The sequence below is a fragment of the Rhinolophus sinicus genome, linkage group LG03 (assembly GCF_036562045.2).
Source record: "Rhinolophus sinicus isolate RSC01 linkage group LG03, ASM3656204v1, whole genome shotgun sequence".
Classification (NCBI taxonomy): Eukaryota; Metazoa; Chordata; class Mammalia; order Chiroptera; family Rhinolophidae; genus Rhinolophus; species Rhinolophus sinicus.
Genome location: NC_133753.1, coordinates 70,522,241 through 70,536,893, shown reverse-complemented (window position 1 = coordinate 70,536,893; position 14,653 = coordinate 70,522,241). Strand labels below are relative to the sequence as shown.

Sequence of the window (14,653 nt, the reverse complement as noted above, 5' to 3'; positions counted from 1 at the left end):
ACCCATATCTGCTCCCAGTTGAGTCAGTACTTACAGCCAAATCCTGTACTAGTTTCTCTTCAAAGGAATATTCCTCTGTTTCTATCCAAAATCTCTGATAGCCATGGAGGAAGAGGTTAATAGAGCGGTGCCTGAGCGGAAGGGGTGAGAGTGAGGTCAAGAGGGATCCATGGGACATCTTATTTTTTAGTCTGGGCGATTAACGGTTAGTAAGCAGGACAGACTTTTGTACAATTCTCATCTTCTGATTGGTCAGGGGAGGCTTCATTTCAAAGGGAAGCATTTGTTTCAAAGAAACCAGAACCCTCTACCATGGTGCTTCCTGAATGTCTGGAACACCTTCTGAGTGAACTACCAGTGGTTAGTGGAAGACCTGTAGCGGAAGGTAACAGTGGTTAGAAGGGAACCTACTCTGGTCTTACAGGGTCTTTATCACATTTCCTCTCTAACGTGAAATAATTCACTCGGCCAAGGAACAGTCCAGAAGTATTTGCTTAATATGGTACTTGGTTTTTCCTTTTGGCCAATCACCTCTCCGGCTGCTGGAGACTGGGTTAAGGTACCCTGGAAAATCCTGCTAATGGTGAGTGGGTTAGTCTCAGATAAACTGAAAAGAGCAAAGTGTGGCTTCTTTATAGGGGCCTCCAAGGGACCACACCTACAAGGTGCTCCAGCTTCTACTTCAGAAGGCAAAGCTTGGGTGAGTGGCACTCATTAGCATAACACCTGTGTGTGTCCTGGATTCTAGCTGTGGCCCTGCTCTCTGGGAATACTGAGTAACTGGCATAGGCCACTCACTCCCTATAAGCATTGATTTTGGGGAGTATTAGCCACTGAAATAGCAGTTAATTGGTTATCAAATGTGAGGAGAGGAGTGAGGAGGGAAGCAGAGAAAAGAAAGATGAAGGTCAAGACCACAGCAATCAAGACCTGGTCATGGTTTCAGGAAGAATATAGATAGCCCTTGCCATCTTTCTTCAAAATCTGACCAATCAGAGTCATTTCAAAAAATTGTACAAATCTGTGTTTTTATGGTAATGTTAAATCATGGTCAAGAAAGGAGGAATGTGCAGAGAATGAGCAGGTCTCTCCACAGGTTACATTACCATTAAAATGGGTATAAGCCTGTCATACTGAGTTTTTTCATTAACCTTTTCCAGCCAAACCCGTTGAAAGGTGCTCAGGAAGAAATTGCTAATTTTGTGTCTGGAGAAAAGCATACAGGTTTTCTTTTAAAAACCAACATCAGAGAAACAGTTTCTGCATCATAAAATAAATCCCTCTAGCCCTTTAGTTTGGAAGACTCCATGCAGTTTAGGTCATCACAAGATGGAGGAGAGGTGTGGCCTCTGCCATCAGCTCCTTAGATCGTTTTTGTTTTGGAGTTATGAAATTTCCTTACAGTCCTCCATGCTAGGGAGCAGTCCAGGGCAAGCCCCCAAAACAGCAGGGTTAGGGATGTGAGTGGCCACGTTTCATCAAGGGCATAGTGAATTCCTGGACTGAGGATTTACCCACACGGGTGAACTGCTGAAGGAACAACCGAAATATGAAAGGATGGTATTAACATTTTCAGTGGATTTAGAAAAAAAAAAAAAGCTTGTTTTTGAGAGATGCAGTCTGCCTAGCTGGTCCTGGAGACATGTGCGTAGAGCCGAGCCCTTCTGGAAGCCAAATTAGCAAAACATCAGGCATAAATCTACCAGGGGAAAGTGAATGCCTTCTGATGTTTCACCACTTCTGGAAAACAGACAGAAATCCTATCTATGCATTTTTGCTTTTTCTACCAGGCTATGAATTTTGCTTTTTTTTTTTTCCAGTTTCGCTTTTTTTTTTTGACTTCGGCAACCTTCATGCCCACAACAGCTTGATTTAACTTTTCAGCTTTTTATTAATGAATTCTGCTTGATTCTGTGGTGCCTGATCCCCTTCCAAAGACACTCCTCTGTTTTCTCGAGAAACCTGTAGAAGCAGGTATGTGTCTCAGAGGCCTTGATTCTCCACCATCTTCAAAGATCTTCACTAGGAAATCTCAGTTAGTGAGTCGGCTCACGACAGGGTTACAGGATACTCTGGACAAATGATGGCCAAGATGCACAATTTGATGAAAGCAAAATGTCAAGCACAGGAATAGTCCTTTATCTGATATTCCAAAAAACAAAAACAAAAACAAAACAAAAACCCTCTACAAACCCACATTTATTTGCAGTGGTTCAGAATGTACTTGTCCCAGTCGGTTTATTTTTCCTGACCGAATTGACTTGAAAGCTGATGACGCAGAGGCTGATACTCAGTCACCAGCTTTGTTTGTGGATTGCGGATCTGACCTCTGCAATCGTCTGAGGATGGGAATGCTGTCACATCACCGATGACATTGAGTCAGTCCCAGGGGTCAATGCTGGCCCAGTCTGCACTGATACTCTGCCCTATGATGACACAGCACGTGTGTTCACACACATTCCAGAAAAGCCTTCACATATTTTTGACTTCAGAGTATGGACCAAACAGCCCTACAAAGGTCTCATGCCCATGACGAGCCTCTTGGGACAGTGCCCTTTCTTTACCTTGAAGGCAAATACACTGTGCTAAAGGATTCTCAAGTTACATTTCTGTACCTGCTGAGGGTAATTTTGGTGCCATCCAAGTACCTGAACAGAGAAATATTGTTTGAGCTGTTGATGGAATTTAGGGTAAAGTATTTTAGAAAACAGTTCCCTTTTTCCAGGGCACCTTTACATTCTCAAAGAATCCCACACAGGTGAAACCAGAGAATTTCCTTATGCTTATGTAGCTGACATCACAGTGCAAACCAGTGAGCTGAGGCAGGAATGGGGCACTAGGGAATCTCATCTGCTTTCAGTTTTTATGCTTACCTTGATCGCCTTAGCAGACCATTATACTATATGCAGACTGTAATAGCTCCATGGGTGAAGGATTCCAATTTCTACCTCTCGGATCATGTGTGTCAGGGCCAGAAGAGAACACATTCTGTGGGAGGATACCTTAATTCCCATCACTGGCTCACAAGCCAGAAGCAAATGACAGAATACTTGCCTGGGCAGGTTGTAGAGAGGGGCCATCCTGAAACAGGCCACCACTGCCCGTTTCCGCTGCTTTGACAACAGTTTGTGCCAAACTGCCTTCTTGGACCTCAAAGGCTGCTCCACCTGAGAAGAAATCACATGGGTAGGTACACATTAGGGTGACTGGGAGAAAGGAGGTAATCACCAGCACCCCGGACTTCTCAATGCTGGAGGAATGTTCACTTCCCAACTGTAGTCAGCAAAGGTACCCAGCAGTAGATGATTCAGTTTGTGGAGGTCTTAGGATTTTTTTCTTCTCCCAACTGTTTTTGGCTGTTTATTGCTTAATAGCAGGTTCACAAATGGGTAGGGGAATTCAACGGGTCATGTGAGCTAATGGTAAAAATTTGTAAAACACTGGGAGGGGAAAATATTGAGGCGTCTGCTACCATGAATCACCCAGATGACACGTGGGTATCAGCTGGGATGAAGCTTGCTCCTTGTTTTCTGTCTTCCAAGGGCACTCTTAGGTAAGGCCTGAGTGTAGAGCGGAGTTCTGTATCCTCCAGGGTAGCTGGCTTGCTCAGTCCTCAGGGCAGATGCTCCTTACCTGCTCCAGGTGGAAGACAGCTGCTGAAATTCTCTGCACACGCTCCACTGTCTTTTCTGGATTGGAAGGTTCTTCACTCTTCAACACATCCTTGTAGAGATTCAATTGCCACTTTACAGCTGGGTCATCAGACTGAAAATTGAAGCACACATATGAAATGAGCAGTATCCAGTATCTCTTGTACTGAAAAAGCCTTTTACTCCTAGCATGGTTCCATCGCAATCAGGACTCTCCCCTATTATTGCCTGTCTCTTATTCTCTCTATTATCTTCTTCTGGAACACTGTAGATGCTATGTAGGAACTTCTCATTCTAGCCCACACATCCCTGAATTCTTCTGTTGCATTTTCCACCCCTTCTTTCTCTGTGCTGCATTCTAATTTCCTTAAAGCATCTTTCAAACCACAAATTCTCTTTTCAGCTGTGTCTAGCCTGTGTTTTTTTTTAACCCATAAATTGGATTTTGAATTTCAATGGCTATTTTTTATTTTTTAACTATGATGTCTTTTTCAATAACATCATCCCTCTTTACAAAAAATAATGTCCAAGTCTTGATTTATGAATTCTATCACTACCTTTATCTCTAAATATTTTAACCATACTTATTTTTAAATTTCTTTCTGCAGTTCCTTAGGCTTGAATTCTTCCTTTTGTTGCATTTTCTGACTCTCTGGTAGTGATAGATTTCATTTCACACTTTGTACTTTTTAAATATGAGCTTGTCTTCAGGGGGGTTATATTTATTGGAGAATACATCTCAGCCTGTATTCTAGGGGGGGAAAACCTCCAAGTGGTCATCAGTGTTTGTCTTTCCAGGAGATTCATGTGTTTCACTGGTTCGAGGCTAATTTTATATAAGTTTCTTGCTCTGCATTTATGTACAACATGAATAATTAGGTCCTATCCTGTTTTCCCTTAAAGTTATTGGAAACCCCAGCCCCTGCAATACATATCTGGTCCAGAGAACTCTTATGAGTTTTCCCAACTGCATCAATTTCTCCTCAGTACCATGATTTAGTGTGTCTTCTTTTTTCTGGCACTTGGGATTTCTTTTTACTGCCTTTTCTGTAGTATATTTTTTCTACCATTCCTATATGTTTGGGATGGAAACAAGAGGCTATTTGTGTCAGCCGAGACCTCCATCTTGGGGCATAATGTATCTGCGGAAAGAGCAGTTCAGAGTTGCAGGCCTGGAAAAATATCAAACAGCCTTTAAAAGGAAAATTGGTCATTTTGAAAAAAAATTATTATTATACTAACTCAGGTACAAAGTTATTTTGTTTTCAAATCGCTTAGAGTAGGAGGTGCCAAAACTTCTCCCAGGTGTCCTTTTCACGGTTTAACAAGCGTCAGTCAGTAAATTCTGAGGCCTAAGGTAACCCCCTGATATGCCTGGATGTTAGTTCACACAGCGGGAGGTGGGAAGACATGCCTTACTGGATACCTCTTTGCATCCTTTTCGTAACAGCAATGGAAAAAACAAAAAATTAAGGTAAAAAAAACCGACAAAATTAAGAACAGAGAGCTAGTGCTACCAATTTAACACAAGTACTCTGAGACTGTTTTTAGGACACATTTTAGAAAACTGAGTGAATTAAGCAGGAGGACACCCTGCCGCCAGCAGGAAGCCTGTGTGAGCTCTCTTACTGCTGCTCACCTTTTCCTGCAAGTGCAAGTTATTCCGCAGATGTTCCCTCACCTCTTCATCTGTGTCCCTCTGTGGAAAGAGATGTTAAATTTTATTGCTAGAGGTTACTGTGGAAATGTAAAGTAGGGTACAAGGATGTATGGACAGCCAATGGCCAGTTTTGACAGAACCTTTATTGAAAAAAACAAAAGAGAGACTAGAGACTGTCCCAAAGCACTGCTAGCTCCCACACCAGCTTTAAAGATGAGGGCGTCTCGCCTCTGCGCACGTTGATTTCATTTCACCTGGCCCCACCCGCCACCCCAAGGAGGGCTGGGCACCTATCTTCACCTTACGTGCTCTGCAAAGCAGACGGGGGACTCACATAGCTGTAGCGTGATTTTGCGAGGGAGATCAACTCCTGATCGCCTGGGGTGCACATATTCAAACCAATGGGCAGCATTTTCTTGAGTGCAGCCACGATGAGGGAGGTCTGGATGGAGTACAAGTCTCCCCTCCGCTTCGTCTTCTTGCGCTCCTGGTCCTGCCCTCCGGACTAGGAGATGGGGTGGAAATAAACAGAGGGGCTTAGTGAGTCTGAAAGGAACTGCCTCACCTCCCAGGCCGCCTGCCTCCTTGTGGCCCTGTCAATACAGGTCAGGCCTGACTACATTTCAAAGGACAGTAAAAGGAGTGTGATAAACAAAGACAACCAGGTGGCCTTAAAAAATCCCCGCGCCCTCCTCTTGTGCGCATGCTCACAGAACCACGGGACCAGACACACACCCTGGACACCTAGAGTCTTTGCTCATTCACTTCCGGACCGAATGAGCAAATAAACTGGCGTTTTCCCAAAAAGAATGATTTAATCACCGACAAAATGACCCCAGAAAAGAACTGAGAATCCTGAGGCTGGGGTGTCAATAAACATGTGAAAGAGCAGCTAGCTTAGAACAGTTCTGTTTCCGGGCTGACACTGGTTTTTTGGAGCACCGGCCTGACACCCAGCCTCTACCCTAAGGCAACGCAAATTCTCCCAGGAAAAGAGAAATAGATCACCATGTAGGGTTGCTCTGAGACCTGACCCGGGGAAGTTGGGAGGGACTGGAACTCCCCAAGTCCCTGAGAATCCGCCCCCCTTTTGCTTACACTTTCTCATCCCTTGTAGGGAGAATTCATTCCGAGAAGAGTCCAATGCCCTGGGCTGAGGCAACCAACCAAGAGCCCTCAGCATCTTTAAGACATGGTGAGGATGGGGGTCTGGGTCAGGGGAGGGGATTTCAAGGAGACAAGGCACTGCAGTGACCTAATTCTCATGATGTCAGACTCTGAAAGAGCAAAGCTGCCCACATGGTACCTCACTCACAGGACTCTGTCTCAGCTGAATGGGCACTCGCAGGAAGTGTGGGAGGGCTAGGTAACCAGAAGCAGAAAATGCAGTCAGGGAAAGAGAACTGGCACTCACTAAATTGCTTCAGGAGGTGCCCATGGAACGCTTGCAGCAATGAAGTGGCAGCACTGCAGTTTACTATGAACCACCAGGCTCTAGGAGCAGCCGGGAGGCCAGATGCTTCCCCTGGAACTGGCATGTAAGACCAGGACCCTGGGCTGCAGCAGAATTCATTTGATAAGGGATTGGCTTTCTGAGAGAAGAGGAGGGTCAGAATTAACACTGCCTTGGGACTGAGCTCTTTAATTACTTTCCAAAGTGTGAGAGACGTTCATAATTATTAACGGACGCTCTTAAAAGGGCTGTGATTTCTTTTACCCAGCTTGTGGGGGCTGCACCATCAGAGAAACCACAGCAAAGGCCCTGACCAGCAAAATCCAGTCTAGCCAAACACTGCCAGGGAATTCTACTGGTTGCAGTGGCACCATGACCGGTGCTCCAAAATAGCAGGATAGACCCAGGGCAGTGGTGGGAGGGGGCAGTGAGAAATGTGGGAGCAGGGGTTAGGAGGGGAGGAGATGACGGTGAGAGGCAGTGGCTTCTTGTGTTCCAGAGCAAAGCAGAAAACTGGCTCACACAAAGGCCACAAGAATTCTGTCATTTCCTGAGCATTTGCAAGCTTCCTTACATGTTCTACCTCAGGTGTAGAATTCTAAAGGTTGTGCCTAAGGCACAACTCATTTATAGTCTAAATTACCCTTGAAAATGCTTCAGATCATTCATAAAGGATATAACCCAGTTTTACGTATATAAACTATGAGATACCCTGTACATATAAATGTAAAAGTTAAACAACAACATGCAATATACAATCCAGTAAATATGCAAAATGTAACAACGTGGATTTGATGGACAACTTAAATAATTTTGTGCTCCCTCTTTCTTTTATTTGGCCAATCTCATGTTCTTCTAATTACAAATGCTGCATATATGATGTGACTCCAATGTACCTACGACTTAAAACATTTCTAATCTTCCCAACAACTCTGAGCTAGGAACAAGTCAGTTTTATAAATAAGAACATAATACTCAGAAAAGTTAAGTGATTTTTCTAAGGTCACACAACAACTAAGCATCTGAGCCAACATCCAGACCCAAGGCTACCTGGCTGTGGCTCCATTTTCCTTTTATGAGAGCTACATGTGACCTGGTTCCTGCACACCCCCTTTCTCTGCCACATACCTTGGGACAATGGCAGCAGGCACACATTAATGAAGAGATAGAGAAGTATTTCCAAGTAATAACCTGTGTGGGTCACTGGAAAATCGTCTCAGGGTTTATTCCACCATAGGCACATTTTATGCAAAAACTCATGGTTATCTGCTCATTTCAAATCCTGGGGTTAGTCCTTGGAAAACTCCCTTTGAATCATGGGAACCTTGTACAAGAGGCAGAAATGTATAGTGTGAAAGGCTGGGACCACTGACAGCAAAGAGGACTGTGACGCTGCCTGGCACAGCAGAGGAGTGTCTCGGGTTCTCCAGCCTTGTCTGTGTCCCTCTCTCTGTACGTGTGCTGGCTGCAGAGTGGGCAGCTGGGGAAGGGAGCAGAGGTGGCAAGGAGACCTCGGTGAGGGCGAGGCGTGGCTGGCTTCCCCGGCTTCCCCATTCCAAGGGTGGGTAGGCCTACATTCACTTTTTGACAGGCAGTTGTCTTCCCTGAAGCAGGCCTGGGGGGCTTCCAGGTGGGAAATCCATTCTGTACCACCCCCATGGTGATCACAGTGCAGAGGGGGGCCAGAGCCTGGCACCTCTAATACTAGAACAGAAAAGACACGTCATGCATTTGACCTGTACCTTTACTTGCATGGCCTGTGTGGAAAGACAAAAGAAAAGAAACAAGGAGAAGAGTTAGTATAAGCAGGGTCCCAAGGCATTAAGGTACCACATGTTAGTCAGAGCTTCTTAGCCCCCGTTTCTCAGCCAACACAACAGAAATTCAATCATTCTGGAAGCCAGTTGAACATGGTATGAAGAGTGAATGGGAGGTTAGGATGGAGGTTAATTTGGTCATAAGGAGTTACACCCAGACCAAGCAATGCACCCCTGGGCCGAGGTCATCTCAGAGACCAGACTTCCGGAGTGGTCTGAAGACCAGTCAGACCCAGGTGATCTTCAGATCTGACCACCATATGAATGTTTTAGTACTAAAGTCTTTCCCCTCCATCCTCCCTCGTTTCACCTGGGTGGGATGCAGACCATCTGCCATGTAACCAAAGATCCCAATTTTCTTCTTTCCACCCACAACATTATCACCTCCAGCTGATTTGTGATTACAAAAATATATAAATGTCTAATCGCTATGTTGTTGTACATCTGAAACTAATATTGTATATTAACTATAATTGAAAAATTAATTAAGAAAAAAAGGGAGGAAAGATCTGAGCTAAGGGACAATGGGTGTGTTTTTGCTAAAAGGTTTGCTAAAAAAAACACACTTCAGGAATATCCAAGATGATACAGGTTTCCCCTACAGCCTGAAGGATGGAGCGTCTCCCTTCTTGTGCTGTGACCTTAAATGTACGTTAGGGCAAAGGCTACTACACACTACAGGTTCTGATTTTATTCTTTCCTCACATCTTGCTAAGATTAGTGAACTCAGTGCATTTTCATTAATGTTGGAAGTGCTTTTTTTTAAAAAAATTTTGCCTGAAACTTTTTCTTTTCTAAACAGAAATTTAAGCATTCCTGTATCTTCAAAATCATTTTATTTCCCCCAGTAGTTTATGATCAAACAGATGATTTTATGTGTGAACTTAAGGAAAAAAACATAGGCTTTTAAGGGATGAGGGAGGCGAAGAGGGAGAGGGGGCAGAAAGAGAGAGAGGGAGAGGGAAAGGCGAGAGGGAAGGGAGGAAAGGAGAGGGAAACAGAGAGAGCACTAGAGGTGCACCAGTGCAAGAGCAAAGGGAATAAAAATAAATGTTAAAAAAAGGTGGGGTGGTCGGTCAGGAGAGAAAGAGGAGGAGAGGGGAGGGAAGGAGACAGAAGAGTGAGTAATAGGGGAGAGATTGGAGTAAGAGGAAAATTCACACATGTAATTCTGAGTACCTTTAAAAAACTCAAAGACATCATCTAAACTCTTCCCTGTCCTTTTTCAGTCTCTGAGCTCACTCATGGGTTGGAGAGGCTTTAAACAACGAACCACTCTAATATTTCCTGCACCACAACTCTTTCATTATTTATAATATTGGTCAAGGAGCTGGCAATTCTTGGGCTAAATACATTCTAACTTACCATTGCCCTCTGAGGAAGCTGCTGCCATTTTTCCAGAAAACAAAACAAGTTCAAAAACAAAAAACAAAACAAAACACATGCTCAGCTTAGTTATGTTTAGCTCAACATATATTTGCAAGCTGGTGCTATATGAACAAAATATACAATGAGTTCTCCAAAAAAATATGCTTTAGCTGCCAGAAAAATAACAACATTTTCAAACATGTTCAGTTAAACAAGAATGAACAGTGTGATCCACTGTGTGTGTGTGTGTGTGTGTGTGTGTGTGTGTGTCTATGTGTATATTTTTTTCTGCTACCTTTCCATTAGCAATGGCAAGTGCAGTGTGTGTAGCCATGCACTCCAGTACACACATCTCTGCAATGGCTGCCATATGCACTGAGGTCAGTTCCATTTATACAACACCAGAATTCAATTAAGAGTGGAGATAAAAGCAAGCACAAGTGACAGGTGACTATTCCTGTCACATAGTAGAGAGAACCTCTAATTTCAGGGAGGCAAAGGGAAAGGAGATTCCATTGATAATAAGAAAGACTAGGCCCTCCCTGGCCTCTCAATCTGCAGTTACACATCCAAAAATTACCAGAAATGGCTATGTTGCTGTTTTGGAAGAATGGCATCTCTCTGTCTGAAACAATGCACTGCACTTATGTAACATTATTTCATCTGAGAGATACAGTTTGAAACAGAACATCCTAGAGGAGGCAGGTAGTAAGCCCAACCCCATTCTACAGATTGGTAAATCAGGGCCCAGAAGCGGTAAGTAAATGATGTCAAGGCCATACCTCCAGTTAACAGTTGAGCCAAGGGTAGAACTTAGCTGCCTTAGTCTCCAGTTGTATTTACTACTACGCTTTGACTCTCAACTGAGGCAACAGGAACAATATAGATATTTGTTACCCTGAGGAGCATGGCAAATATTATTTCACATCTAGGGAGTAGCCTCATGTACATTACACTGTAACTGTGACCTTACCCTGTGAGGCTCAGAAAAAATTAGCATACAATGTCAATGGAAATGAAATGAATGCATTTGCTCCTGTAGACTAACCTTATCAACAGGGGAGATGCAAAAATTCTGTACATGACCATCCACTGACAAGACAAACATACCCTTTTCCTCATTCAGTGATGTGAATGAACATAATTTGAGGTTAGTTTGTTAGTAGGCTGGCTTTGAAATGTCATTTTTTTTGTCACCTCATTTTTTCCAAGTGCAAACCCAAGGACCCTGAATATCCAGGGTTGAGACTCGTCACCAGAGGGTTGAGATGTCTTTGCCATTTCTGCTCCTCTGGGATTTGAATCCTTATATTAGAGTCATTCCCATTGCTTTGCTGCCATCCGCTGACAATGACAATGAATGAATGCTAGCTGGTTCAGTCATGAGCCAATGGATCTACTCCAAGTTGAAGGTAGCACAGAATCTGCCCAGGATTTATTCAGGTGGACGGGACCAAAGGGGAGCCTGTGATGGCTGTAAGAAGACCCTTCAGAGGGAACTTAAGATAAATGTCCAGGGAGCAGGAGTCTGAAAAATCCTACCTTACATACCTCACATGAACAGTAGATGTGTTTGCTAAAAGTTGAATGCAAAATGGATTTTGGAAAATCAAATGAAAGTTATCTAAAGCACAAAAGGATCCACCATAAGTAAGGTTCCTTTGCAGCAAAGACTCCTCTTGAATGTGAATAGATACTCCTGATCGCCCCCCTTTGTATGTGCACAATTTTATTTATCAATCTTTATAAAGCAGTGTATACCATACTCTACACTTTAAGAGTCCATTTTTGGGTGCTGGAAGGAGTGTTCGTGTCAACATAGCTAAAGGCGGGAAGGGCTCCAGAGTTCAGAATGAGTGCAGCTGACCAGAGCTGGCCACATGTGCTGAACCTAGAGTGCTGATTTCTGGTGTCATAGCAGCCCCTTGTCTGCAGGTCCACATTACAGGTCTTCCATCCTAAATGGTTATTTGCAAAAACGCCCAGGGGGCTTCACTGCAAATATGACTGCCATCTTTCCTGAGCGGTCCCCGTGGACACCCCACGTGCGAATTCCTCAAAGGCAACACTGTACCAGCAATGAGACGCACGTCTCAGGTACACATGTCACTTATACTTGACATATATAGTCAACCCTCATTGAGGCACACTTCTCAAGAGAACCAAAACAAGGGTAAACTGTACAGCTGGTAAGAAAACATCACATTTAAGGAAGCCTTGCTTCTGTGTGCACCCCTGAAAGAGTGCGTCTGAGTATTCGCTCCAATCAAAATAGCTAATCTCACTGTGCAGAGCTGAGCCAGGAGGAGCTGGGAGGCCAGTTCTCCCTCCTGCATTCCTGCTGCATGCCTCTCTCTAGGTGTATTTTCCCCACACAGATGTCCAGTATGCCCTTTTTCAAACATTTCCTGTGGGAAGATGGGCAAATGTTTGAGTTTCTGAATGCAATCACATGGAAAATAAACAGAAGGCATGAAGAGGTCAGTATAGCTGAAATAAAGCATCTATCTAATGGATGTTCGAGATAGGAGGAAAACAAGTAGACTGCTAATGAAATCTTCAAAGCAAGGTAATTTCCTCATAGCCAATCAAAAGGTGACTCCAGCCACATGTATTTTTGTAGCTCTACTACATGGGAAGTAGTACCATTTTAAAACTATTGACAGTAGCTTTGGTTTTGGAGACCTCTCAAATGCCTTAGGCAAGTCTTGACACATAAACTTTTTGACATACAAGCAGCTATTTATTCATAAAATGTTTATGACCATGCTTATTTGAGGGCAATGTCTTCCAAGTCATTCTCAAAGCAACAGCAGTAGAGACTGTTGGTTTTGGTGGTTTGACCTAAATGCAGCGTGGAGCTAATCCCTTCATACATCCAAAATACATAGCTTAGGTCAAGGATGAAGAGTCTTTGGAATTGATTTCTAAGGACTTACTTTTGACATCTTGCTTTTGCTGTCTCCAGTTAAAAATGCCAAATTATTAATTTCATTCTGAATCACAAAATTTTGCTCTTCCCTCTTGAAGTTCTAAGTGGGGGTGGGGAGAATAAAAAAGCAAACATTACCAGACAGTTTTCCAAGGTCTGTACGTTTCATAGCCATCTCTAAATCCAGGGCCCACTTGTGTGCTTACGTGAGATTTACACCACAGGATGAAGACCTCTGCCACCATGCGGAAGAGCTGGTCAGAATCAGCATCCGGGCTTTTGAGCCAGTTAGATCTGAGTTGAAAAGTAGATGAAATTCAGTAATGATTAAAATAGTCACACTCACTGAATATTGGATGCACATATTTATCCAGATAAGACTGTACTCCCATGAGAAGGCAATCATCAGATAGACTAAAGATCAATACATTCCTTCCATGCTTAGATATAGGCATGTAATTGTAGATATTTTTGAAGGACCTACAATAATCATTTCCATGTTACCAAAGCATTTAAGGATTATCTTAGCAAATAGATGCCACAAATCAACATTTCAAAATTGTCGAAGGTAGGTTTTTTCTTCTTTAAATTGATGAAGTGATTACGGTTTACACTCTAAGTTTTGGGGAAAGCATTCTTTAGTACATAAGGCAGGCAAAACTAGTTAAGTCTTGGTCACTATGACATCTAATTTTGTCATTGTGAAGCCTCTGACATGCTAAACACTCTATAAACAGTTCAGGCATCACCCTTTCTCCTTAAAAGCCAGTTTTAAGAATGAAATTTATAAGACAATATGTTTTTCACTGTTAATTGAAGTGCCTGGGCAGAGATAAAACATGGTTTTGAAATTCCCTATAAATGGGCATTTCCCACTTTTTTTTTTTTTTTTAAACCAGGCTAGGGTAATGAACTTCACAGTGATAGCAAGAAGGCTAAATTGTAGTAGAATTCAGTCAATTTCTAAGTTATTTTGCCCCTAAGTATCTTACACAGTTGCATTAAATATTTTGAAAGGGCTGGGAGAGTTGGCATTTTCAAATATCTGCATAGAGTCACATAGTAGAAATTAAATGGTCTACTGACTTTCTTAAGTTAAAGAATACTTTGGCTCTCATGGATGGTCTGAAAAACCCTATGTCCCTTGGTGTGTGCTATCATGGGCAATAGCTATCAAAAGCCAGTTCCCTAAACCCCAGGACATCAGACTGAATTGCCCAGAGCAGCCTGTACCTTTTGCCCATTCATGGAGAGCACCAGGCAAAGAGGAAAGATGAAGACTCATGAGGCCAAGACTACTTTCGGATCCCTTTCTCATCTCCCGAGTTCCTTACTGCCCTGAGTTCCAGCCTCAGGGATGTTCTTATCTAATCGTTCTTGGTTTCTCCCTCAACTAGTCTTTCCTTTATATGGCAGACACTACAGGTTGTTTACCCAATACTCATTCTCCACTCTTCCTTGGGAACAAAATCCCATTTTACTCAGGGTGGCATTGCACCCTGCTGAAGATCACATTACCCAACTTCCGTTGAAGAATCTCCAGGTAACTAAGCTCTGATCAATGAGATGGAAGTGGAAGGTGTTGGATGGGCCTTCAGGAATAGCTCTCTAAAAACATAACTGAAGGTGTCCTTTTGCCTTCTTCTTGCTACTTTCCTGCTTCCTGTCTGGAATGACAATATGATGGCTCAAACTCTAATTGGCATTTTGCACCATAAAGTAACTTTGAAGACGGAAGCCAATGAATGTTAAGGATGGAAAGACAAAGGAATA

General features: G+C 43.2%; 1 protein-coding gene across 1 annotated transcript in view; it reads right to left on the bottom strand.

The window, feature by feature from the left end:
- RYR3 (ryanodine receptor 3) overlaps window positions 1-14,653 on the bottom strand; it is a 477,803-nt gene that overhangs the window by 41,402 nt on the left and 421,748 nt on the right. The window contains 7 exon segments of the mRNA XM_074327936.1: window positions 35-131; window positions 3,055-3,167; window positions 3,634-3,765; window positions 5,290-5,349; window positions 5,645-5,815; window positions 12,888-12,980; window positions 13,087-13,174. Coding sequence (XP_074184037.1) covers window positions 35-131; window positions 3,055-3,167; window positions 3,634-3,765; window positions 5,290-5,349; window positions 5,645-5,815; window positions 12,888-12,980; window positions 13,087-13,174 — 754 coding nt within the window.